This window comes from Stomoxys calcitrans, chromosome 1, assembly GCF_963082655.1.
Source record: "Stomoxys calcitrans chromosome 1, idStoCalc2.1, whole genome shotgun sequence".
Taxonomy (NCBI): domain Eukaryota; kingdom Metazoa; phylum Arthropoda; class Insecta; order Diptera; family Muscidae; genus Stomoxys; species Stomoxys calcitrans.
In genome coordinates, this window is record NC_081552.1 from 5100989 (window position 1) to 5122522 (window position 21534).

The following is a 21534-nucleotide window of genomic DNA, read 5'->3' on the forward strand; positions in this document are numbered from 1 at the left end:
GCAGCACCAGCAGCGGCCACACCAGGAATGCGATTTTAGATTACATGTTTAGAAAGCATAATTTCTATACACGATTATTAAAGTCATTTGTTTCTATTTTCTCTGCAAACTCACACAGACACATAGTCGGTCGTCCATACTACATGCGTTTATAAGCATGAATTTTAATATAAAAATTCCACAAACCCATCATCCATCATGTTGCACGCGTCCGTATTGGAGAATAGATTGGAGAAGTCAAAAGAGGGGGAAAGGGAATCGATTCGTACAAGTGGTTGAAAATTGGCTATCAACATGAAAGTAATTGAGGATATTCGTTAGTTTTAGATGAGGACTTTAAAATTGGATTATGCATAACATACGAATATTAAATAGGATTGTGGAAAATCCTTTGGGCGTATATGCAGAAGAAGACAAAATTCTTTTGAAGAAGAAATATTCTTAAAATAGCATCACAATGGGCCATTTGATGGCCTCAGCTTAATCAAATTCTCAATAATTAGGCATTCCACTTCGTGTCTATCACTATTTTGTTGGTAAGGGAAATTCAAAGATGATCAGAGCTACACTGATAATGCGGATCCCTGCAGACGTCTAACAGTCATAAAAATAATGGTCAAAATGGTCGTAGAGACACTGATGATGCACAACGATGTGGATATTCTACTGAAACGGTAACACAAGAAATCATTAAAGAACAACCCCACAAAACTGTTTTGAACAATGAAATAAATAGTCCAGTAGCAGGAGTTACATTTCAATAACGTGAGAACATCAAAATAATGTGTTTTGGGTCAAGTACTTACTGTACAGTTGTCTGAGAGTCAACGATATATTTCGGTTTTAAGGTCTATTATACAGTGTTCTGACTATACAGGAAAACTTTTTTTCACCGTCATTGCCAATTTGGTTTTTAAAATGAAATTCCTAATTATTTTCTCAAAAATCTTTCAATCCTTAATATAGATCTACCCCTAATATTCCTTTCCTCCCACTCTTTTGGCTAATTAACGATAGAAGACATCTACAAGAGTGGGCTCAAAACATATCTCCTTGATTTTTGTTGGCGGCAAATACTTTGAAATATTCATCTTTAACCTACTTAAGAATATAAATTGCCACTTGTCCATAGCACAAAGACATGGAGTGGACGAAATTGCCTTACTCTTGCCATTGGAGTGCCAAAAAAGAACATCTTCTTGAATGTTGGATAAACAATTTGCAATTATAGCGTAATTAAGTGCCCAGAAACGACGAAAAAAGACGGCAAGAAGCATGACTATAAACAGATTTTGCATACATTTGGAAAGAGGTTTAACGAAGGCTTCTTTTGTCATTTAGGAAAAAAGAAACAAGCAGCCGTTTTTTTTTTTTTTTAATTTTTCTCCCTTAAGAGCCTTGTTCTTGATTTTCCCTATATGACTACAATGTTATCATTGCATTTGTTACACTTTCCCTTTTGCTACCACGTACTTGAGCAACATGTTGCACGCATGTTAAATAAATACCAATGAAAGTCATTTGTTTTAATATTTTCCAAAATCCTTTGAAAAATTCATAAAATCATTAAACATAAGCCAGCACGCGACATTTAAAACACTTTACTACACGAGAAAGAACAAAAATCTCTCATGGTCCATAAGCCTTTTGTAGCATCTCTACATTCTAGACCTCAACCCTTCTTTCTCCCCATTGTAGCAATGCTGCTTAAGCTAATTTCTCTACCTTCCTCATTGCGGCATTTGAGTTTTAGACAAATGTAACCATACCGCTTCTCTGGCTATGTTTGTGAGGCAAACATCCGTTTCTCATATGCCCCCTTACCATTTAAGTTGGTTTTCATTCCATGTAAAGGGTTGTCCTTGAGTGTTTGAGTGTGGGGGGGGGGGGGAGGGGACATGCTGTCTCTGTTTTGTTGTTAAACAATTTCATTTTGCCGCTGCTTTGTGTGGCGTCAAAGACTTTTGACTTTTGGCGCTTTGTGTTCAACAACACTTTGGCCCTTGTCATCATGCTTTGTGGCCGCCGCACTTGGTGGCTTTCCCCCCGGAAAATCCTGGTGTCTAGCATCTGTGGGTGCGTGTGTGTCGACGGCTGCTTGCAACCAACCAACCAACAAGCAACCACTCTTTGGTGGTTTTGTTTATTTGTTGTTGCTGGCAGCAGCTATAGCACTGGCAACATTTTTTGTTTATTGCTTTTGATGTTTATATTTTGGTAGTAGCATCATCTCTACAGTGAGTAGGGAGTAAAGCGAACGCGGAGCCAAATGCCCCCCAACTCTCATATGCCGCCACCCCAACCTCTGCCTATTCCATATGTTTGCAGCTTTGTAATGTGTAAATCTTATGAATTATGATTAAACGAGAAGAGCCAATGTGATTGCCAACCGTATGGGGGAGTGGGAGAAAGAGAGAGAGAGAGAGAGAGAGAGAGTACTTGCTGTACTTAGCTCTTTACACTACTCACCATAGTTGAGTTAGTTGTTGTAGTATTACTCTGCAACAACTTTCCAATATTAATTGGCGTATAATTCAAACACAAATGTTGCCAATGTGTTTAATGCGTTCGTTTTTACCCTTTTGCTGCTACTGTGTGTTTGCTATTCCTTAATGAGCTAATTATAAATAAGTTTATCATTTTATGTGTCAGTCTGTCTGTCCCTCTGTTGTTATATGATTTAAAATAAAAACTTGACTGTGACTATGACACAAATTCAAATTAATTGCTTAATCCATCCCTTGTGGAAGGCACAAGGACAACCGGTTTGAATTTTTATTTGTATTAAGGGCATATCAGAAATTTAAAGGAGATTAGCTTATATGTTTATGTCTGGAAATTATTTACTCTTTATAGACCTTAAGTTTGGCCGGGCCGTATTGTGGGCGAAATGGCCGATCTAGCTCCACAAAACTCAATTTGTTTAATACCTGCAAAATGGTACCTCAGTGAAGCACTAACATTCCACTGACCTAGCGATCTAGCGCCTCAAAACTCAATTTGTCTAATACCTGCAAAATGGTACCTCAGTGAAGCACTAACATTCCACTGACCTTAAATATAAATTCTATATTGATTGATGTGGTCCAGTAGAACAGCTGTAAGCTGTCAAACACAACATATGTTTCAGATGAGACGTACCATGCTTTACCATGTGTTTTTCATTCACCATCAAATAGTCTATACATTTGCAATTGTGTCAATTTGTTAAAAAAAAATATTTGTTTTATTTATAAATTAACCAAAACCAAAAAAAAAACGTTGTTGGTGATCTTGGCTCAAAAGTTGTAGAAAAATTGAAGCCAAAATAGCTTCTACTGAAAATGCAAGCAAATCAGTTAATTTCTCTTTCGAGATGAGCTAAATGATCAAAAATTTTATGCAATGGAAAAATGAAAGCTACAGGAGATACACCACACCAACCATGATTTGACGCGTTTTCGATCATTAAACTCATCTCGAAAGAGAAATTAACATATCAATAGAAAAATGATCCTCACTCTAATAGGCAAACATGGATTAAAATTTCCGGGATTCTAGTTGGAATACTTTTTGTAAACAACTATGTTGTCTTGTGATTGTCAGAATCAACTGCATCAACCTTCAACTTGACTTGATATTACACTTATAGGAACAATATCGGTGCCCAGACTTGATGTTTATATACTGTGATGCAAGCCTAAATGAGAGATAGGTTTATACAGGAGTTATATCAGGTTAAGGACCGATTCAGACCATGCATGACACAGATTTTGGACATCATACGACAAGTCGTTGTGCAAAGTCTCAGTCTAAGCGGATAAGAATTGAGCCTTCTAGAGGCTCAAGAAGAACAATAGGAAGATCGGTTTGTATGGGATCTTTATTACGTTATGGACCGATTCACACCATATTTGGCACAGATATTGGCGAATGGAGAAGTAGTCGTTGTGCTAAATTTTAGCCAAATTGCGCCCTTTAGAGGTGCAAGAAATCAAATCTATGGATCGGTTTATATGGGGGCCAAATTTAAATCTGAACCGATATAATCCATTTGCAAAAACCTTTGACCTTCATCAATATTGACCTCTATCGTAATTTCGTCAGACAGACTGACCGACGGAGGGACAAGGCTAGATCGACTTGGAATGACAAGACCATCAAGAATGTATACACTTTATAGGGTCGCAGATCAACATTTCGAGATGCTTCCCCAAACTACGGTGGTGGGAGAGACAAACAACTTTTAAAATATGAAAAATGTTACAAACTTTCACAAAAGAAACAAAAATACCAAACTAATTTAAAAATTTTTTGTTTTGGTTTTTATTGTAGCTTTATCCATTGTCAACCAAAAAATACTAGGAAAAAAAGAATTACCCTAAGCGCCACAAGTTTAGAGCCGCTAAAATTTGGCCCACTGTGGGCCGAGCCTAATTGTATATGCTCTCCACCATGGATTTTGAAGCGGAATGCTGTTAAAGTTCGTGCGGGGGCTTCATTGCACAAAAAGTAAAAAAAACTCGAAAAATCCTGCAAAGAAGTGCACATAACTTAAGACTCAATTTAAACACTGAAAGTTAATTAAACGCTCAATTTTTAAGAGAAAGAGAGAGAGCGGCAGATATGAGGGTACAAATAACCACTCTCTCCTTCAATAGGAAGCAGGGCTGCCAGATTAACTTGAAAGAAAATCAACACTTTTCAAGAAAAAAATCGGCGTATTCGTCACTTCAATGATAAAACGCATAGTTTTAGCAAAAATAAATAAATAAAAGGACTAAGGCTTGTTCAAAGTCAAACCCACCGATCTGGATTTTTAGTTTAAAAATTCCGATGTTTTTTAAAATTTGAAAAAAGGGTTTTTCAAGGAGTTATTTCCATTTTGGGCATATTAAGTTTGAAGACAGGCCATATCTTGATATCAACCGATCTTCAGATTAAACTTCTTCAGTTCACAAAAGGCATATTTTTCACCAGATTCGGAAAAAATTGGGACCGAGAGTATTAATGGACAATTTTTATGTAATTGCCATACATAAAGGTCTCCTAATGAGATTTCCTTTTCCTTGTTGAAGCCTATTTTTTACCCGATATATACATATGTACCCTATACACACCAAGTCTGAAGTAATTTGGACATGGCTGCTGTGAACATCGATCGTTTAGACAATTTGAGTTAATTTTACTCGTATATTTGCGGAGTGATATTCGATATTTTAAATTCACGCCAAATGCGGTATAAATCGGACCATATCTCGATATATCTACCATTTAGACGTATCTGCTGTTTCATCACATAAATAAAGTATTTTTATCTGATTTCACAAAAAAAAAATCGAAGATTGGGCTGTATTGGACCCCTCAATATCCGCAGTAAATATACACATCTCATAAGCTGTATTTTCTACCCGGGTTAAAATATATCCATTACGGTGGGTTTGACTTTGAACAAGGAAGTAAGGAGGAGGTCATAATATCGATAGGTATCATAACGGGACACACAGGACTACGAGCTCACTTATGCAAAATCGGTGTGGCAATAGATAGCACGTCTAGGGCATGTGGGGAAGATGATGAGACGTTGGAGTATTTCGTATGTCATTGCCCGGCTTCGCGGCTACAAGACACCGCACAGTGGGCCAAATGGCAAAAAAATTGGAAATAAGTCTACAACTTTTTATCTGTTGATTTTAGCCATACAAAATGTTCTAGACATTTGTAGAGGAGGACATAGGCTTTCAGAAAAGTGCTGTTGTTGGTCCATATCTTTAATACAGGGTGAGCTACAGGGTGTCAAAGTTGACCACTTTTGACTTCTCCAAGCTTCTGGGGGCCATAACTTTTGATCTACTCAACCGATTTACATGATTTAGGACTCTAGAGAAAGAGCTTGACAAGATCTAAAAAACTTATGCATAAAGTACCATGCCATCGTGTACTGTTAAGGAGTTATGAATTGTTTAATTTTAAAATATGAAAATTTGGCCTTGGTTTTTTTCAGTGTTTTTTTAATAACTCCGTCAATTTTAAAGCTATAAACTTCATACTTCACACAAATTATGCCAGCATATGTGTGCATAAAATACAAAAGGAATCACGTGAATATCTTTGGCGGTTTAAAAATGGCATCGTTTTCAATATGAAAAATATTTTTTTTGTCAAAAAATTGCAAAATTTTTCAAAAAAGATACTCCCATTTCCTTTAAGTTTTCGCAAACTTTGGCCGTCAAAGCATTATCATTTCTTTCCATTTTCACAAAGTCGAGGTATTAAGAAAAGTTTTAAGTGCTAATTTGGCTAATTTCGATATCAAACAACACCGTTATCTTAAGACCAAAATGGCCAATTTTTTTACTAAACTTCAAAAGTTTCTCACTGGAAAAAAAGTTCCACGGGGATTTTTTCGCTTTTTTTGAACTTAAATGAAAGCTTAAAATGTTCCCAACATTTTAAGGTATGTCTCGCCATATCCTAGCCATAAATGAGATCGTAGCGATTAAAATACTGAAAAAAGTCAATTTTCAAGTAGTGCTATATTCATTGCTAAAAAACAAGTATTACGTCACATTTTATTGCAAAGATGTTAAATAAACTTTTATTTGGTAACACTTCTTCTACAAAACACAAAAAGAATCATGGAAATATCTCTATTCTATTCCATTTTATGGAACCGGCAATAAAAAAGTCAATTTTTCAAAAAAGTCGAATTTCCCAAATTTTGTTTTTGTTGTCCTAATTGCACATGACACACTATAGCCATATTTACGCAACATACCTTATCGTAAAGGAAATTTTCATACCTTTCCAACAATGTATAAAACATTTCTCAACTCGGATTCTATCTACTCTAAAATTCATTTACACTTCATTAAACTCTATATAAAAATGTCTATTTGTGAAATGGAACCTTATATGGGGCCTACACTAAAACATTGATAGATTTGCCCAGGGTTTACAATACAAATGTGTTAGAATAAAAAAAAGGTCTCCTGCCAAAGTTTAAAAAAATTGGAATAAAAATATGTGTTTTAGAGCGAAAACACTTCGCATCGGCGTGCGTTTGTATAGTACCTACATCTATTTTTAATGTAAGCTGATGATTTTTGAATAAAAAGTAACCTAGAAATATACCTGCATATATATATATATTTGTGTTAAGATTTGATGCAGACAAATGTTACCTGTTTCGCTATGTCGAATTCCCAGGAAATCCACCGTATCAATGAATGTGAAAAAACCTACCCATAAAAAATTCATTGTCATTTTTTTTAACCAAATTCGAGTCCAGGTAAATAATTATAGAAGAGTAAGTAAAAAGAGGCACTTTGGACCCCTTTTTACGATTGCGTCTGATACCTGAAATGGGTCATTAATTGTGAATATATTGCATAAATATTTGAACAAAATCCAAATTTTCTTCATTATATTTTGTAGAGGCGTAAAGGACATTTATAAGTTATGGAAGTCATACTGAAGTATTCCACTCTTTCGAAAATTGTATGGGACATCAAAAATGATTCCAAATCATACACGGAGTCATTTAAGGAACTTGTTTACACTTTGGACCACATATATGGAATAAGGCTAAATAAAGACGCTTTAGACAAACTTGAAAAATTCTACAAATCATTTGAGAGAAGGTTGCCAGAATGTTCATTCGCAAAAATCAAGTTTTTCAAAATGTATGAGAAGTGGCTGAAATCGGATCTACTTATTGAAATTAAACCGCTGATTCCCGGCCGGCCTAGCAAAGCATACGACGAAGTTACGGAGAAAACCAAAAAGAAAAAACAAGAGGAACTATTGGCGGCACATCCGCCAAATTTAATAAAAGATACGTTCAAAACAGCATTGTTAAAAACACAACCAAAAAATGTTGGACGAATTGTCGATGTTTTACCATTAGCATCTCCGAAAAGGGTAAAGAGAATGGTAGAAAGTATTCCAACTCCAAAATCGACTACAGAATTCACGGAGGAAGATGCACTGGCCCTGATTTTGAACCTAGGCCTCTCAAGAAACAAATACTCAACAATGAGGAAGGCTCTTCGTGAAAAAGGATGGGGTTGTTTACCCTCAAAACATAAATTGTACAACACCAGGACGAAAATGGTGCCATCAAATATATACGTGGACGAATTAAAAGCAAGAGTGAAACTTGCTGATCTTGTTGAAAATACAGCTGTTAGAATTATTTCTAATTTTACTGAAGAACAGTTGAACACATGTAATAATTCCGAAGTGGTTTTGATCAGCAAATGGGGTTGTGATGGATCATCTGGATTTTCCGAATATAAGCAACAAACAGAAATAGATGCCAACTTCGCATCAATTTTCATGGCATCATTAGTACCATTGAGAATGAGATTGTACAAGGACCAATCTTCATCATCGAAAGAAAATGCATTTCAAGATATATGGATAAATAGAACACCTGGGTCAAAATATTTATGTCGCCCAATTCGGTTTGAGTATACAAAGGAAGACCGGAACACAACACGATCTTTGGTGAACGAAATAAAGGAAGAAATTGCTGCATTACCCATGATTGTTATAAACCAATTGGGAAGAAATATAAAAGTTTCGTTTCAACTACAACTCACTATGATCGATGGAAAGGTGGCAAACGCATTAACTGGCGTTATGTCCAATTGGAGATGCAATATTTGTGGCAAGAAGAATGGGCAATTCGAGGACAAGTCTGATGAAAATTTAGTAAACGAAAATGCGCTCAATTTCGGTATTTCGCCCCTGCACTGTAGAATTCGATTCATGGAGTATTGTTTGCATTTATCGTATGACCTTAAATATCGGACTAGCCCTGGAAACCGCGATGTCTCTGCTAGAAACAACCAAGATCTTCACAAAATGAGGCAGGAAGAGAAGAATCGAATCCAGTTGGAGTTTAAACAAAAGGGACTTATAATAGATAAACCTCTTTACGGATACGGAAGCACAAATGATGGCAACTCGGCAAGGCGGTTTTTTGAGGACCCCGTATCGACATCTAAAATAACCGGTCTTGATGAACACTTGCTAAGACGATTCAAAGTGATTTTGGCTGTAATCAATAGCAAAAAGATGATAAATTCAACCAAATTTGAAGCTTATAGTAATGACACAAAAAACATTTTATCTGATTTATATTCGTGGAAAGCTTTAACACCGACAGTACATAAAGTCTTACATCATGGCAAGGAAATTGTGGAATACAACATACTTCCGTTAGGAGAACTTACAGAAGAAGCTCAGGAATCCCGTAATAGAGATGTTAAACAGTTCCGGCTTTTCAATACCCGAAAGAGCACCAAATTTAACCAAAATTATGATTTACTTCAATATTTATTGTTATCGTCTGATCCGGTACTATACAGCATCAGAACTAAATGGCTACCAAAAATATGTGACGATATAGATAAGGACGATCCCGATGCCATTCAAATTAAAGAGCTTTTAAATTTTGATACCTTAGATTATTTGGTAGAGAATAAAATCAAATAATACAAAACTAAAATGCTTTTTTATTTTGGGAGTAGCTAATATACATATAAACGCACGCCGATGCGAAGTGTTTTCGCTCTAAAACACATATTTTTATTCCAATTTTTTTAAACTTTGGCAGGAGACCTTTTTTTATTCTAACACATTTGTATTGTAAACCCTGGGCAAATCTATCAATGTTTTAGTGTAGGCCCCATATAAGGTTCCATTTCACAAATAGACATTTTTATATAGAGTTTAATGAAGTGTAAATGAATTTTAGAGTAGATAGAATCCGAGTTGAGAAATGTTTTATACATCGTTGGAAAGGTATGAAAATTTCCTTTACGATAAGGTATGTTGCGTAAATATGGCTATAGTGTGTCATGTGCAATTAGGACAACAAAAACAAAATTTGGGAAATTCGACTTTTTTGAAAAATTGACTTTTTTATTGCCGGTTCCATAAAATGGAATAGAATAGAGATATTTCCATGATTCTTTTTGTGTTTTGTAGAAGAAGTGTTACCAAATAAAAGTTTATTTAACATCTTTGCAATAAAATGTGACGTAATACTTGTTTTTTAGCAATGAATATAGCACTACTTGAAAATTGACTTTTTTCAGTATTTTGATCGCTACGATCTCATTTATGGCTAGGATATGGCGAGACATACCTTAAAATGTTGGGAACATTTTAAGCTTTCATTTAAGTTCAAAAAAAGCGAAAAAATCCCCGTGGAACTTTTTTTCCAGTGAGAAACTTTTGAAGTTTAGTAAAAAAATTGGCCATTTTGGTCTTAAGATAACGGTGTTGTTTGATATCGAAATTAGCCAAATTAGCACTTAAAACTTTTCTTAATACCTCGACTTTGTGAAAATGGAAAGAAATGATAATGCTTTGACGGCCAAAGTTTGCGAAAACTTAAAGGAAATGGGAGTATCTTTTTTGAAAAATTTTGCAATTTTTTGACAAAAAAAATATTTTTCATATTGAAAACGATGCCATTTTTAAACCGCCAAAGATATTCACGTGATTCCTTTTGTATTTTATGCACACATATGCTGGCATAATTTGTGTGAAGTATGAAGTTTATAGCTTTAAAATTGACGGAGTTATTAAAAAAACACTGAAAAAAACCAAGGCCAAATTTTCATATTTTAAAATTAAACAATTCATAACTCCTTAACAGTACACGATGGCATGGTACTTTATGCATAAGTTTTTTAGATCTTGTCAAGCTCTTTCTCTAGAGTCCTAAATCATGTAAATCGGTTGAGTAGATCAAAAGTTATGGCCCCCAGAAGCTTGGAGAAGTCAAAAGTGGTCAACTTTGACACCCTGTAGCTCACCCTGTATTAAAGATATGGACCAACAACAGCACTTTTCTGAAAGCCTATGTCCTCCTCTACAAATGTCTAGAACATTTTGTATGGCTAAAATCAACAGATAAAAAGTTGTAGACTTATTTCCAATTTTTTTGCCATTTGGCCCACTGTGCACCGGTACTTAGGTGGGGACACAATACCAGACATGAACCAACTTTGGTGCGTGGCATGGAAAAACATTAAGTAAAAAACAATTAAGTATTTTATAAGTAGCACAGAATTCCTAACTTGGATTTTCTTTTTCGAGGTTACTTTTTTGGTATTTAGAGCTCACAACAACCTAACCAAACCTAATCCGAACTTTGATATTTAGAGATTTCAGATTTGTAGGTTCAATGATGACAGTGCCGATTTTCCAATTTGTACTCTAAAAAGGCGATTTGTTAAAAATTTTAGTAACGTATTTTTATTTTGTACAGATGTAGTGCGAAGAAAGACCACATCTTGGTATCAACCGATTCTGCTGAAATTGGCTACTAAGAGTTATAAGGACCATTTTCATATAATTGTTATAAAACCAGGTCTCCTGATTTTATAACAATTCCTTTCTCCCTTTAAAGCCTTTTTTTGACCTTATGCACTCCGATCTGAACTAATTTGGACGTAGCTACCATGAAAGTCGATCGTTTAGACTTCTTGAGTTCAGTTGGCACATTTTTTCCTTAATTTGCGAAAATTAGGTATATAGATTGGTATTAGACCCCAGACATTCACACCAAATCTGGTCTAAATCGGACTATAACTCGATATATCACCATTTCACCATTTTTATCTGATTTCACCAAAAAAAGTTTGAAGGATTGGGCTGTATTAGACCTATCTATATATGTAGTAAATATGGCCATAGTTGGAGATATTTTTACCCAGGTTAAAATATTGCGTTGGGCAAAAAGTATTGCGGATTTTTCATATAGTCGGCGTTCACAAATTTCTTCAACGGCTTGTGTCTCTGTAATTGCATTCTTTCTTCTGTCAGTTATCAGCTGTTACTTTTAGCTTGCTTTAGAAAAAAAGTGCGCGAAATTTTGTTTACATTTGTTTGTTTGGCGTCAATTTCAATATGGAGCCCACAAAGGAGCATTTTCGTCATATTTTACTTTATTATTTCCGTAAAGGAAAAAACGCGGAGCAGGTTGCTAAAAAGTTACGAGATGTGTATGGTGATAAAGCCTTAAAAGTAAGACAGTGTCAAAATTGGTTTCGCAAATTCCGTTCTGGAGATTTTTCACTTAAAGATGAGCCACGTTCAGGTCGGCCAAATGAAGTTGATGATGACCAAATCAAAGCATTAATCGAATTGGATCGTCATGTAACTGAGCGTGAGATAGGAGAGAAGTTAAATATACCAAAATCAACCGTTCATTATCACATAAAAAGTCTTGGACTGGTGAAAAAGCTTGATATTTGGGTACCTCATGTATTGGAAGAAATTCATTTAACAAACCGAATCAACGCTTGTGATATGCACCTTAAACGCAATAAATTCGATTCGTTTTTAAAACGAATCATAACTGGAGATGAAAAATGGATTGTTTACAACAACGTTAGTCGAAAACGATCATGGTCCAAGCATGGTGAACCAGCTCAAACCACTTCAAAGGCTGATATCCACCAAAAGAAGGTTATGCTGTCTGTTTGGTGGGATTGGAAGGGTGTGGTATATTTCGAGCTGCTTCCAAGGAACCAAACGATGTTTACGATTCGGATGTTTACTGTCAACAATTGGACAAATTGAATACAGCCATCAAGGAGAAGCGACCAGAATTGGTCAATCGTAAAGGTGTCATATTCCACCAGGACAACGCTAGACCGCACACACTCGCCAAAAACTGAGTGAGCTTGGCTGGGAACTTTTGATGCATCCACCATATAGCCCTGACCTTGCACTATCAGACTACCATTTATTTCGATCTTTGCAGAACTCCTTAAATGATAAAACTTTCGGCAATGATGAGGCTATAAAATCGCACTTGGTTCAGTTTTTTGCAGATAATGGCCAGAAGGTCTATGAGCGTGGAATACTAAATTTGCCAGGAAGATGGCAAAAGGTTATCGAACAAAATGGCAATTATATATTTGATTAAAGTTCATTCTAAGTTTTATTACAAATGCATTTACTTTCTTTTAAAAAATCCGCAATGTGCGATTTTCACTCCTAGAGTCACTGCAAGCGCATTTATTCACCAATCTTCCGAAAACTTTGTACAACGCTTTCCTTAATGACTACCACAATATCTAAGAAGTTTGCTCGATATCGGTTCAGATTTAGATATAGCTCCCATATATATGTGTGTTCATCCGATTTGCAGTAATAATGCAATGAAATGGTCATTTGTTAACCGATTCTCCCCAAAGGATTTCCTTATGACTTTTAATATTACAGGAGAATTTCATAGAGTTTGGTTTAGATTTAAATATAGCTGTCATATATGTATTTCGCTCGATTCACTTCTAGGGTCACTGCAAGCGCATTCTTTACCAATATGCCAAAATTGCAATAATGTTATCATTTGTCAACCGTATTTATTATAGTTTGAACATATTTGCTCAAAATTTGATACGAATTGTTTGATAACCTATCTGAAAACATCCGCCGAGGGCGATCAAAATTGGTTCAGAATTAGATATAGCTCCCACCTTGTACTTATAGGGTCGGTGTAGCGTATTAAAAAGTCGACATCGCCCGGCTTTGCTTTTCCTTACTAGTTTTTTAGTTAGAGTTGCCAGAGAGAAAAATAGATAACGATTTATATTAACGAGGAGTTAGAGGATAACATAATCGATTTTTTGTCACCTTATTTAACTAAATGATGTTTGTTATAAGTTACAGAATTGCGGTACTGATATCTAATTTTGGGCCAAGCATTTGTGGTGACGACCCACCGCCAAAAATTCCACCCCAAACAGGACATGTTCACCTACTATGGTCATATGGGGCTCGAATGAACGGTATTTGGGGGTGGAGCATGAATTTTGTTTCCACACTCAGGGCGAAATTGTGTAGGAGGCCATCCCAACCCCAAAGAGTACGCAAACAGGACAAATTTACCGACCATGGGAAAAAAGTAAAAAGTAGAAGAGAGTGCAGCGGAGCGGGCCTGACCCAACCAGTGTTATATATTGATCACTTCAATATACCGTTTATTTGGTACGTTGTCACTCGGGGATGTAGGCCATTACATAGTCGGCAAATTTTTGTACGGAAACCAATTTTGGAGATGTTGGAAATTTCGATAAAAAATCTCAAATTTTTTTTTTTTTGAAAATAAAAATTTGGATTTTTTTTTAAATTTTTGTTGCTCTGCAATATGAGTTATGATTTTAAATTTTCACCACTTTAGTTTGTTCCCAAATACCCGAGTTTGTATTTGTCATATATCAAGCCCACAATTCCCAAAGTTCAGTTGTCAATCAAGTCATTTCACTTGCGTCTCAACATCAAGGCTGATAACGTCAAAACTACTTTCATTCTAAATTTCAATTAAACGCCAAGAAATGTCTACAATTTCTTATCTCCAGTATGCAAAAAAGGCAGAAAATACTCTCATCGGCCAAACAAAATGAAAAAAAATCATGATGTGATACCCCCTGTACTGTTTTTCGTTTGACAGACAAATTGCCAAGTGAAGCGTTTAAATGTTGGGCAAAGGAAACCCCAAATAAAACAGTCCGGGGCGCAATTAAATGTACAACAAAATAAATAAATAAAATGTTTTCATCAAAGATTTCTATCTTTAGGGCCGGCGATGTGCAAAAAAATGTGCCACACGTTTCTCGTTTTGCTTGGCAAACCTTTTTTGTTTTCAAGGATTTAAGGAATATTTATCAGCAAATATTTGGCAACATGCAAATTTCTGGTGGTTCGTTTTCGCTTGAAAAAACCACCCTTTGGGAAGAAGTTAAAAGATTTGGTAAAAAAGTGCCAAGCTGGTTTCATGTACATTTCACTTACGCCTTAAATCCCGGGGATCGGAAGCATTGCTGCGCGGACTTTCACCCTTTTCGGCGTCATAATCGTTTGAGCCCTCCATGGACTCATGTGAGGTGCAAGTGGGACTGGCAGAGTCAGTGCGAAATGAATCGTTGCCATTAAAGAGAGTCTGGCGAAGAAATAAAAGAGACAGAGTTGAAGTTAGCAACAAATAATAAATTAAATTTAAAATAAATATAACCTGCTGATTGCAACACTTACCTGGTCCAGGGAAATTCCAATGTACTTGGGAGGTGAGAAGGCCGATGGCAATTGAAAATTGCCCAATACCGACGGCTTACCCAAGGCAGCACGTTCGCTGGCAAAATAACTGGCAGCGGCGGCTGTTCCATTTGCCGCCAGCATGCCATGGTTGAGGGTCTGCAGGAGATGTGGATGAAAACTGTGGAGCAAATGAGAACCATAACTGCCGACTAGTGACATGTTGTGGAGATCTTTGGCGTCAGGTAACTGCAAAAAGGGATACTATATGAGTATGAGTCGAGTGGCTATACTTGTCTTGCTTTTGAGAATGATTACAAAAAATTTGAAAAAAAAGGATAACGTAAGGAATTTTCTTTTCAAAAAACGTGTTGATGTTGAAGAGTTCGACACTTTAAGCCCGGCCACAAGGGGTCATGGGAAAACTAACTACATATCCCCTAAGGTCAGTTTGGATCTGTCTAAGCCGACAAGATTATGGATAAGGGTTGCCTTTCATTCGATAGTGGACATTGAACTACATTTCTTTGATGGTTTTTTACGGTCAGGGATTAGTTAATCTTAGTTGAAGGAAAAAGGGTTGAACTGCCCGGTAATAAACTAGGAAATATGAAAAAAATATTTTTGCTTCTTCTTTTGATATGAAAAATGTTCAAGCTGCAATGTTGGTTAGCAGTGTTATCAAATTTTTTTTATATGCTGATACCCTTCACCATAGAGTGAGGGTATACTTATATTGTCATCCCGTTTGTAATTCATCGAAAGATTTATCTGAGGTACAACAAAGTTTATGTACACACTCATAGGAAAAACTTTGCTGAAAATTGCAAACACTGTCTGCCGAAATTAATGTTGCTGCTATGTAGCAGTAGTTCTGCAACTTCAGTGCAGCAGGCTTACTGCTGAAAAGTTGTTTGGTGAAAATGACTGCTGCTTCATTATGAAGGGGATGTTCTAAGAAAAAAAAAATAGAGCACATATGTAAATGTGTGTCTCAGTAGATGTTTATAATCACCACTGAATGTATACTTTCCATAACCTTTTTTTTTCTTTAAATTTAAAGACAAAAGTCCATGACAGTCATGTACTCATTAGTAGAGTAATAAAATAAAAAATCTGGAGATCGGTCTATATGAAAGCTATGCCTAAATATAGTCCGATTTGATCCATATTTAGCTCAGATGTCGGGAGGAAATAATTCTCTGTTTCAAATTTCAGCGAAATCGGGTAATAAATAGAGCTTTTATGGGCTTCAGACCCTTTATCGGCAGATTTGGGTCCTACTTAAGGAAGCGTAAAACTATTCAATGTTTAAATTTAGCGAAATCGGTTGAAAAATAAAGCTTTTATGGGCTTTAGACCCTCTATCTGGAGATCGGTCTATATGAAAGCCATACCTAAATATAGTCCGATTTGATCCATATTTAGGTCAGATGTCAGGAGGAAATAACTCTCTGTTACAAATTTCAGCAAAATTGGGTTTTTATGGGCTTCAGACCCTTTATCGGCAGATCGATATATATGGCAGCTATATATAAATATATGATCCGATATGAACCATATTTGGGTCAGAGACCCAAAACTACTTACTGTTTCAAATTTCAGCGAAATCGGATGAAACAAAACAAAGCCTTTAAGGACATTAGACCCTTTATCGGCAGATTGGTCTATATAGCAGCTTTATCTAAATATGGTTCAATTTGGCCCTTTCAATAAGTTAACCAGCGTGCATCAAAAAGTCGTATCTGTGCTCAATATCTTAATTTTTGAAGGCTGTAGAGTGATTACAACGGACGGACAGACGAAGAAACGTTAAATCGTCATAGAATTTAATGACGATCCTAAATATATATACTTTGTAGGGTCGGAAATTGATATTTCGATGTGTTGCAAACGGAATGGCTAAATGAATATACCTCCTATCCTACGGTGGTGGGTATAACAAGTTACAGGCAACCATAAAAAGTAGCATACATTTTTTTTCAGCAGACTTTGTTTGCTGATTAAGCTGACCGATATGTTTGCTAATACAGCAGCCCTATGTTTGCTGAAGCAGCAGTAATGTCTGCTTTCCCATTTTGAGCAGACAAAAAATGCTATTTAAACAAACATTTTGCTGTTTTGGACGACAAATTTGGTTGAGTGTATATATTATTGAACGCCTTGAAATTCCAAGTCGATTTAGACACGCCAATTTTCGAAGGAATAAAGCTTCGCGCAAAAAAATAAAACGTTTGGGACATTTTTACGACAAACAAAATACTTTTATTACGAAGATTTCCATTTATTGTAACCTTTTAATGTTTCGCTTCAACACATCAAACGTTAACCATAAACGTAGCATTATTGAACGTAACTAACTTTGTGCGTTAGGAGCTTCGCCTTCCGTAAAAAAAACCTTTCGTTTGTTGTAAAACCAAAAACTCTCTAATAGCGAAAGTTTTTCGATAGTCACAAATGATTGTTCGTTTACCGGACCAATAATTATTCTCTTGTATCTGTCCTAGAGAAAGAGGATGGGTATTTGGGCGGGTAGAGCAGTGATGGGCAAACCTACTTACACTATTGCACATTACTGTGTACGTACACAAGAAAATAATCCCAAATAAACCCATGGGCTTGCAAATAATTGCAATTGTGAGCTCGTCAATGGTAAGAACACATTCTCACTGACATTTTTTTTTTTTTGACTGACCAAAGAGCATACAGTATGTCGGCAGCTCGATCGAGTGCGGATGCGCGTAAACTCGGAAAATAATAATTTTTAAAGTAAGGCCTTAAGAACAAAAATGCTGGTATGTCCAATGACAAAAATCATAAAAACGGACAAATGGCTGCTGACTACAGGAAAACTTATCAAGAAATTTCCATCCCAAAGTTGGTATTCAAATGAGTTTATAGCATAAGGAGGCCACCGTAGTGCAAATGTTAACATATCCGCCTATGACGCTGAACGCCTGGATTCGAATCCTGGCGAGACCATCAGAATTAAACTTGAACCGGACTGCACTCATTGGGCAAAATTTGCATTTATAGCATAAGGAATACAGCAAATCATGAAACAAATCATGTCAAAATGGAAGACTTTTCATGTAATTGAGTTTTATAACATCGAAATAAACCCAAATAAACCCTGAAGGAGTTTAAATTACCAGCTAAGATCTGTTTATAATTGGTAAAAAATTGATTATACTTGTCACAAATTCTTGCAAGAATTTCTCGCGAAAAAAACATGTACTTTTATCGTAAAGAAAGTCTGATGTTTTTCGCAAAAGTTGTTGACTTGGCGAAAATTTCCTTATGTGGGACGAATTATTTGTTTGCGTGTAGGGATTGTAAATGGGCCAAATTGGTACATATTTTGATATTACCGCCTTATAAAACGATCTCCCGATTTTATATCTTGCAAGGTTTGCAAGATATAAGGCAGGAGGGTAAAAAAGATTCGGCCCAGCCGAACTTAACCCGCTTTTCCTTGTTTGTTTTTTTTCACAGCTTCTACAGAAATCGTTACGCCAATTCCCTTGGTACAATTTCTTATCAGACATTGGACAGTGTCCGGCTATGATGAAGATGACTTTTTTAAAATTAGACTATGCTATAAAATCTCGAAAAATATGACCATGAAAGCTTTTTCGCAGAAAGGTATTAAGTCCCACAAATGTAAACGTTCACCGACACAGACTATGCTTTCTGTGGGTTTCAAGCTTTATATAGATTTCTCAGAGATGTCGCATTCATTCAAGGTAAATTTTTTATTAATGGTATGCAGTTTGCTTTGAATATATAACCCATTGCAGCTAAACCGCCTAAATAAAACACATTTGTTGTCAGCTTTTATACCATTATGCCTTGAAAATAATTTTTAATCTTAGCAATCACAATGAAGACATAACAGCAAAATACACGTAACCAATATCTTTTCCGTCCCCACACAAATCCATCTGTTAAAATCTTTTGGATATAGCAGATCCCAGATTGAAAGCAAATCAATGTGGAGCTGCATTTTCTGTGAATTTATGTTAAAATCTAACCACAATGAGTATCTTTACTAGAGCTCTGACATAGCTCATAATACCCATCAATCAGGTTTTAACCAAAGGCGCCCTTTGAAATGGTCATGCTGAAGACAAAAATTTTAGGTATTCCTTGTAACTTCCATGTTATGAAATGTGATATGTGACGTTCCGATTTAACAGAAATTTTGGCACAAAGGCTTGTGTTTTGACTTTCAACATCCGTGCCAAGTATGATCCGAATCTGTCTATAACCTGATATAGCCCCCATATTAACGGATACTTGGATTTGACTTTTTGAAGCACTTAAGCAACTTAAATTTGCATCCTATTTAGTACATGAAGTTCACTTATGCCATCCAATTTACACACCAAATTTCCTTAAACACGTATGCCCCAATATGACCTCATCAATACCCGATGTGATTGTTACAAAATAATTCAAATACAAGCCGAGTTTATAAGGGTAAATTTTAAACAGTATCCATGGTGGTACCCAGATTCGGCCCGGCCGAACATAGCACGTTTTTACTTGTTTCCATCTCAGTAGACATTGCCCACTCTTCCTCCAATGTCTTACTTTTACACCCACCAGTTGCATACAACCTATATTCAGTTTCTCATTCCGTTTGCAACACATCGAAATTTAAATTTCCGACACATTCTTTATCCTCGCAAAATGAAATCGTAGTGTTTAGCTTTCTTATTTACTGATTTTTGTGAAACTTTTAACAGTGGGTTTTACTAAGCCCATAAATGATTCCAATCGGGATACAGCTGGCATAGAAACCTGTCTGGCGGCTTGGGTTTTTAAACCCATAGGAGGCGCCTTTATTACTTGATTTCGATATGAGTTGTAAAAAACTTTCGAAATGAGTTGTATTAAACCTCCGTACATGCGAACCGCAGTCCATGTATTTTCAGTCCATATCGGTCATAATCCATCATGTGGCACTACGAAATAACCCCCAATGAAATAAACCTCAAAGCAAAAAATTAAATAACCCCAACATAAATGAAATAAACCCCAAATCAAAATAATGTAATAGTCCCCAACTTTTTGGAAATAAAGCCTAAATAAAAAATTAAATAAAGCCCAATGTTTTGGATGTTAATTGATTGTGAAATAATACCCAAGCAAAAAAAATTTATGAAATAATATTGAATTCAATTCACTCGAATTCATTTATTTAACACGCTTCTTTTACGCTTCACGCTTTTTCTACATTTTCTCTTATGAACCCTTAAATATTGGGTTGCCCAAAAAGTAATTGTAAAAAAAAAAATCGGCGTTGACAAATTTTTTCACAGCTTGTGACTCTGTAATTGCATTCTTTCTTCTGTCAGTTATCAGCTGTTACTTTTAGCTTGCTTTAGAAAAAAAGTGTAAAAAAAGTATATTTGATTAAAGTTCATTCTAAGTTTTATTAAAAATGCATTTACTTTCTTTTAAAAAATCCGCAATTACTTTTTGGGCAACCCAATATCTGCATTATTATAATAAAATTTTCTCCACCATAGGATGGGGGGTAAACTAATTTCGTCATTCCGTTTGTAACACCTCGAAATATGCGTCTGAGACCACATAAAGTATATATATTCTTGATCGTCATGACATTTTAAGTCGATCTAGACATGTCTGTCCGTCCGTCCGTCTGTCTGTCGAAAGCACGCTAACTTTTGAAGTAGTAAAGCTAGGCGCTTGAAATACCTCTTATAAATGTAGGTCGGTTGGGATTGTAAATTGGCCATATCGGGCCATGCTTTGATATAAAACCGATATTGGATCCGGATAGCTCCCATACCTGATATAGCTCCCATATAAACCGATCTGGGATCTTGACTTCTGGAGCCGCTAGAGGGCGCAATTATTATCCGATTTGGCTGAAATTTTGCATAAAGTTTTGTGTTATGACTTCCAGCAACTGTGCCAAGTATGGTTCAAACTGGTGCATTACCTGATATAGCTGCCATATAAACCGATTTCGGAGCTTGACTTCCGTAGCCGCTAGAGGGCGCTATTATAGCCCGATTTGGCTGAAATTAAGCATGAGGTGTTTTGTTATACCTGCCAACAACTGTACCCCCCCATATAAACCGATATCCCGTTTATACTTCTTGAGTCTATAGAGGGTGCAATTATTATCCGATTTTGATGAAAATTTACACAATGACTTTCACTTTGGTCTCCAACAGCCAAACCAAGTAAAGGGTGATTTTTTTGAGGTTAGGATTTTCATGCATTAGTATTTGACAGATCACGTGGGATTTCAGACATGGTGTCAAAGAGAAAGATGCTCAGTATGCTTTGACATTTCATCATGAATAGACTTACTAACGAGCAACGCTTGCAAATCATTGAATTTTATTACCAAAATCAGTGTTCGGTTCGAAATGTGTTCAAATTTTGACAAATTTTGTTCAGCGATGAGGCTCATTTCTGGTTGAATGGCTACGTAAATAAGCAAAATTGCCG

General features: G+C 36.0%; 1 protein-coding gene across 4 annotated transcripts in view; it reads right to left on the bottom strand.

The window, feature by feature from the left end:
* The window catches only part of LOC106087076 (protein Teyrha-meyrha), a 55350-nt gene that overhangs the window by 12501 nt on the left and 21315 nt on the right, over nucleotides 1-21534 (bottom strand). For 2 of the 4 annotated variants that reach the window (XM_013251983.2, XM_013251981.2), the window contains exons 2-3: nucleotides 15043-15291; nucleotides 14803-14950 (exon numbers count right to left, since the gene is read on the bottom strand). In XM_013251983.2, the coding sequence (XP_013107437.2) occupies nucleotides 14803-14950; nucleotides 15043-15291 (397 nt within the window). Of the gene's footprint in view, nucleotides 1-14802; nucleotides 14951-15042; nucleotides 15307-21534 lie in introns of all 4 variants that reach the window. The other 2 variants (XM_013251982.2, XM_013251979.2) reach the window with 1 other exon arrangement.